Genomic DNA, 6,688 nt, shown 5'->3' on the forward strand with positions numbered 1-6,688 from the left:
AAAACTTAACCACGCAATTCGGTCAAAACTTAAAATTAAATCGCCACATCATTCGTACAAAATCCTTTTGTACTCTAACCAAAAAATACAATAAAAATTCCTTTCGTATCAAAAAAAAAGAGAGAAAAAGGCAAATTTGATAAGTAAAATAATAATAGAGAAAAATATATAGTATTTAGTGTTGATTTGTTTATAGAATCTATATGCGAGTATGCGTTGCTATCGAAATAAAAATGTATGTGTGAAGTATCAATTATGTGTGTATTCGAGTATTATTATTTATTGAAGAAAAAAAAACACATTAAAAATAATACTATTTCTGCGGAAGTGCTGTATGAACAACGGAATTCAATCGCCTGAATTTTCATTTTTAATGAACAATGATGCATTAACAAAAAAAATTAATTACCGAAGGAAAAACATTAGCTTCATAAAATACCTTTTTGTTAAGGCGTCAATTTTTTAATTAAAGATATAAAAGATAACCAGAAACAAATATGATCTAAATGCACGACGAATATGACACGAGACAATATTGTCGACCTACTTTTTTATGTCACTGATGAGTCATTTCATGTAAAAACTTGCGTCACACATACTACTTCTCATATGTTATCTTTAAAGGAATATGATCGAACATTTTTTTTATATACTTTTCGGCTAATTTTTAGGGTGGCTAAATCCAAACCTCTGGGTTCCTCTCTTACGAAGGAGACAGGAAATGATATATGGTGATGGGCAATTTTCAATATACTCCATGCACGAGAAATTATTAAACGGTAGTTGAATTATTATATTTATAGTCTCAACTAATTAATTTTCATTTTACAATATTAATGTAATGTTAAACATGTTTTTCTATTATACTCTTAATAATTATTAATATTTTCTATAATTATTGGTGAAAATTCAAAAGGTTTAAAGGTATATTAAAAAGTTATGTAATTTATTTTATACAATCAAACATTAATCGTATTTTTAAGTGATGAAGCAATGAAACGGAGCAAGTACAGCTTAGTGTTTAAGAAAAATCTAGGCAAAGATATTTGCACACTGTGAAGTCTATATATATGTTATAGTCATAGACACTATCCTCTTGCGTAGCACTCACTCCACACACCAAAAGTGTTGTAAGATGAGCAAGCAGTTGTTCTACGCGAACCTTTTGCTTGCTTTCTACTTCTCATGTTGTCACTATGCCGTTGCTCAGACTGAAAATTCCGTTTTGCCACTCAAAGCTGTGAATCTTGGAAATTGGCTTGTTATTGAAGGGTGGATGAAACCTTCTCTCTTTGATGGAATAACCAACAACGATCTTTTGGCATGTTGATCATCTCTATCACTTATTATTTATTAATAAGTTTCTATCATACAATTTTGATCATTGGCAATGCTTTCTATTCCCAGGGTTAAATTATTCCTAGTCCCCTTAACTGTAACACTAATTTGGTCATTCAGGATGGAACTCAAGTGCAGTTCATGTCTACCAAGTTACAAAAGTATCTGTGTGCAGAACATGGGGGAGGAAGTATTGTTGTTGCCAACCGCACCAAAGCTTTGGGTTGGGAAACTTTCAGGGTTGGTTCCTCAACTTATATACACTTTTAAGAGTTTTATTTATTTAATTTATTTGTTACACATTTGTGATTTTGTATATTTAGTGACATTTTTTAACCGTCAACAACGCAGTTGTGGAGGGTCAATGAAACGGCCTTCAATTTTAGAGTTTCCAATAAGCAGTTTGTGAGATTGACAAATCAAGATGAAGGAAACACATTATTGGCTGATTCAGATTCACCTAGCGACATGGAAACATTTGAGATTCTGAGGAGCGATGATGACCCAAACAGGGTTCGCATCAGAGCATCAAATGGTCTGTTTTTGCAGGTACTTTAGTCTTATTTGTGTTATTAACTGATCACATGATGATTTTCAACCTTCTCAACTAATGTTTATAATGTTTCTATACTCTTGATATTGCCTCTCAGACCATATCAGAGACTGTGGTGCTTGCAAATTATGAAGGGTCTAGTTGGGATGATAGTGACCCTTCAGTCTTCAAAATGAATGTTTTGAAGGGTACAATTATAAGGGGTGAATACCAAATTACAAATGGTTATGGACCAGATAAAGCTCCCAAAATCATGAGGGTAAATACATAAATATGTGCTTTAAAAGAGAACAAGGAGCAGCAATTTATATAAGATTTTAATTGATTAATGATAGAGTTATTGGGGCATGCAGGATCACTGGAATACATACATCACTGAAGATGATTTCAAGTTCATGTCAGAAAATGGCTTAAATGGTGTTAGAATTCCCGTGGGGTGGTGGATAGCCCAAGATCCAACGCCACCAAAGCCATTTGTTGGGGGGTCCTTAGAAGTGCTAGACAATGCCTTCACATGGGCAGAGTAAGACCAATTAAGGGCTGGTACCCTGTCAATTTGGTTACAGTGAAAATTGGAAAAGCCACTTTGTCTATCACTTGTCACAATAAAATGTCACTCTCTAATGTCATTGTAGGAAGTATGGAATTAATGTAATTGTGGACCTGCATGCTGCACCAGGCTCACAAAATGGAAGACCCCACAGTGCCTCAAGAGATGGATATCTAGAGTGGGGAGATTCATACATATCTGACACGGTGGCAGCCATAGACTTCCTAGCTGAAAGGTTTAATTTATAGTTAGCTATGTCCCTTTTGATTTTCTAAAAATATGTCACCAATCACCATCTTCTAGCGTCTTTGGAAATAAGTTCCAAAACCATGTTAAATAGTAGCATATGAATGAATATAAATGGAATGGACACAACACACAACATCAATCTATATATGTTTTCTTATATGCATGTGGCTCCAAAATTGCTTTTCAGATATGCTAACAGACCAAGTCTTATTGCAATAGAGCTAATGAATGAGCCTCAAGGGGTAAACTTGGAAAGCCTTAAAAGCTATTATCAAGCAGGTTATAATGCTGTTCGGAAACACACATCCGATGCCTATGTGATCATGTCTAACCCTCTGGACAGAGATTCAAAAGTGCTTCTATCCTTTGTTGGAGCTTTCAGTAAAGTGGTCATTGACGTGCATTACTACAATCTCTTTTCGGATAGGTTCTCAAACATGAATGCGCAGCAAAACATTGATTTTGTTAAAAAACAAAGAGCTTCGGATCTTAGCTCTCTCACCACATCTAATGGACCCCTCATTTTTGTTGGTAAGTTTCTACTTTTACATGTGCATGAATATAAAATTAAAATGCATGAGATTTAGATAGCCTTCTTTTAAATTTCTTTTAGGCTAAGAAAAGTATAGCATATGATATTAACGTGTTGGTGGAATCTGGCAGGGGAGTGGAGTGGTGATTGGAAAGCTCAGAGAGCATCAAAGAAAGATCACCAAAAATTTATGCAAGTCCAAGTGGAGGTATATTCTGGTGCCAAATTTGGATGGGCTTATTGGGCCTACAAATGTGACTCTAACTTCTGGGACATCAAGTGGATGATTGAAAACAATTATGTTAAGCTTTAATTACTATGCCCCTGTGCTCTAAAAAGAGTGTTTTACATGTCTATTCAAAATTGGAAGTGTAATTTACAAAAATAAAGATAGCCTACTACTGCTAAACAAAAACATATAAAGTTCGGTAATTGTATGAATGATGCTGCAACTTTCGGTTCTTTGCATTACCTTCAATTTTTTTTTTCTTTCACACCAATGTCTTAAAATTTTATGTTAGACTAATTTGATTTTTGGATGAGAAATAAGTAAATTATTAAAAGATGGTTCCAAATATATAAATGTTGAAAAGCTTAAATTATTCTTCCCTGAAGTTACCAAATACCAAATAGTCTTCATTTTTTTAAGGCTTCTACGTCCAACTGGCTTCTTGGTTGTGCCACCTCTTCCTAAACTACGAACTTAGTAAATAGCCACAATATTTTTTTTAACTATGGTATTTAATAAGCAATAAATGGAAAGTCATAATGCTTGATGTGAATGTTGAAGTAATAGAGAACCCCAACAATTTTTCATCACAGTTGTGGCTTTTTTTCATTAATAAACTAGTCCAACTGCCAAAACGGTTCGGACTTAGAGGCAAAATACCTTGAACGTTACCAATAAATTCATCAATAGAATTTCGTACAGGTCTTTGGTGTTAGTTATTTTCAAAGAGTTTTGATGTCCCTTTTTACTTGGCCAATGAAGTTATGACATGTGTGTTTCCTCATTATTCATATACATAATTAATGCACTTTTATTATAGATAGGGTAAAAGAATTCACAATAACATCCTACAAGAAATTGTTATACATAAATTATATAATAAAATTATTATTTACAAAAAATACTTAAAATTTATATATATCATATTTTTTATTGAATAACGATTTTATAATGCATTCCTATTAAACTTTTTTATTTATTAATATTTTTGCCAATATCTTTTGAAATAAGATATGACTCTTAAATTCCTTTGCACTCTCGCAATCATGATTAGGATTCCTTGTGAGCCAATTTTTGGTAGCCCAACCACCATCTTCCATTATCCTTTGAAGCACCAAGCGAGAACGGTTGTGATGGACTAGTTTGAAGTTTGAATTGGATACCATTAATGTAACATGCTTATAAAGAAAATATTCAATTATCTAGCAGAATTGTGCTCTACAGATTCAACACTTTTATTCCCTTCAAAGTTCAAATTTTGTATTAAACCTCCTCGATTAATGAGGGTACAATTATAATTACGGTCATAGTATTCTATACATTTCTTTTATAAGAAAAAAAATCACTTATTTTTCATTTCCTCCTTTTCTTACGAATTAAAAAAAGGCATAAATAAAAGCATTAATAATGTGGCAATAGAAAAATAAAATATTTGTTACTATTAGTCATTCAATTATTCTGTATGAAATTTGAAATCCTTCCAAAAATTCTACACAAATTAGTGTCAATATCATGGATGGAGTTAGGATCTTCTCCATTTTCTTTTCTCTTTATTTCTTTTATTATTAATATTTTAAAAGTATAAATGTAGTTCATTCTAAAGTATGCATCAAATTCATCGATTTTATTTTATTAATTTTTTCAAACAGTTTAAGAAATGGAAGAAATACAAAGAAAAATAAATGGAGAAGATTCATTTTTATGTGTTGTAATTGGTGATAAGTTAAAATTCCATTGAGAGATAGTTGTTGTTGTTTAAGTTATTTATGTTGTCATATGTATGTTGAATTCTTTTTACAAACTTAACCTGTACCTGTATAAGGATACACCAATGATCTTCTTGTATTCTGAAGGCCGAACGAGTGTTCTAAACGAGTATTCCGATCCAACGTGAGTAGACGGGTTTGTACCTGCAAAAGGCACTCCGATGCTCAAGTCAGCACAAGCACGGAAATCTAGAGTAATTAATGAACAGTAACGTTACCTTTTGACCTGAGCTATTTATATTGACAATCGTGGGCCTTGGACCTTATGGGCTCTGTAACATACTTACCGTATTAGGTAATACTTCTTAATCAGCTAATTAACCCTTAATCATTTATTAAAGATAATTAATAAAGATAAGCCGAACCAGGTGACCGATTGGCAATCGGCCACCTGGTTCGGCCATTCGGCGGCCGATAAGAGGGTGGTTGAACGCCCCTACCCGTACAGTGCCCCCCAGCCTTGAAGAAAGGCGAAACTTTCTTTAAGGGTAAATTGGAGATGGCGGTTAGGGTAAGATGAAGAGGCGCGCGTTTATAACTGTTGAATCTCGGAAATCCAACGGTTACAATTTTCCAACACTTTAAATTTTCCCGCTTCTCTTCGATTCTATAAATAGGTTAGATGGTAGGGCCATTCGCATGTATTATTCTAATCCGACTTGTGCTAGTCCGAGCGCTTAGAGGCCGATCCGATTATCCATTGTGCTTTTGTGAAGAAATTGGTAAGTTTCTATTACCATGGTTGATACTTCTTCAAGTTCTTCGGCTGGCAGCTCTCGGTCATCGTCCTCCGAGGGGTCCTCGTCCAGTACATCAAGTCACTCCAAATTGTTTCAGTCCCCTATTGATGCCGAAAGGCCAGATGAAGGTGACGATTTTTCAGAAGAAACCTCTACTAGTGGAAGTGAAGTCGAAGAAAAAACAAAACGGGTAGCAACTCGTCAACGATACGGTCCCTCTGATGTGCCTGGATACGAGTGGGTGAACGGGGAAGTCACTTCCTATTATTCTCGGTATCAGGATACACAAATGATCACTAATCTTCTGGACTACACTAACTGTCTGAACTTTAACACCCACGAAAATCCCTACCCGATTGAGATTCGGTCATGCCGAAATAATGCCTTTCCAAATCCTGACATGGTCTGCCTTGATCAAAGTGGTGGGAAGATGGAATCATTTTACATGTATGACTGTCTTCTTCGGGATCTCAAAGTCAAATTGTCATTTGATGAGTTTACTATAGGAGTGCTGAGAGTGTTGAACGTGGCCCCTACTCAATTGCATCCTAACAGCTGGGCGCAATTACAGGGCTTTAAACACTTGTGTAAATGTCTCCATATTAAGCCTTCTCCACTTCTCTTTCTATACTTCTATTCGTCCCGGCCGACTATTTTGGCAAAATGGCACTCCTTAAGCCGAGTAAGTGATTGACTATTGTTGGATAGTTTTACTTCATCATACAAGAATT

At 34.6% G+C, this 6,688-nt stretch overlaps 1 protein-coding gene across 1 annotated transcript; it reads left to right on the forward strand.

Moving 5' to 3' along the window:
• The first annotated feature begins 1,074 nt into the window (after nucleotides 1-1,074).
• LOC109816359 (putative glucan 1,3-beta-glucosidase A) lies at nucleotides 1,075-3,684 on the forward strand. The gene is made up of 8 exons (XM_020381341.3): nucleotides 1,075-1,321; nucleotides 1,459-1,578; nucleotides 1,690-1,887; nucleotides 1,989-2,150; nucleotides 2,245-2,414; nucleotides 2,527-2,676; nucleotides 2,878-3,221; nucleotides 3,354-3,684. The coding sequence occupies exons 1-8, from the start codon at nucleotides 1,136-1,138 to the stop codon at nucleotides 3,533-3,535; spliced, it is 1,512 nt and encodes a 503-aa protein (XP_020236930.1). The 5' UTR covers nucleotides 1,075-1,135; the 3' UTR covers nucleotides 3,536-3,684.
• The last annotated feature ends 3,004 nt before the right edge of the window (nucleotides 3,685-6,688 follow it).

The sequence above is a fragment of the Cajanus cajan genome, chromosome 2 (genome assembly GCF_000230855.2).
Source record: "Cajanus cajan strain Asha chromosome 2, NIPB_CcT2T_4, whole genome shotgun sequence".
In the NCBI taxonomy this organism is placed as follows: domain Eukaryota; kingdom Viridiplantae; phylum Streptophyta; class Magnoliopsida; order Fabales; family Fabaceae; genus Cajanus; species Cajanus cajan.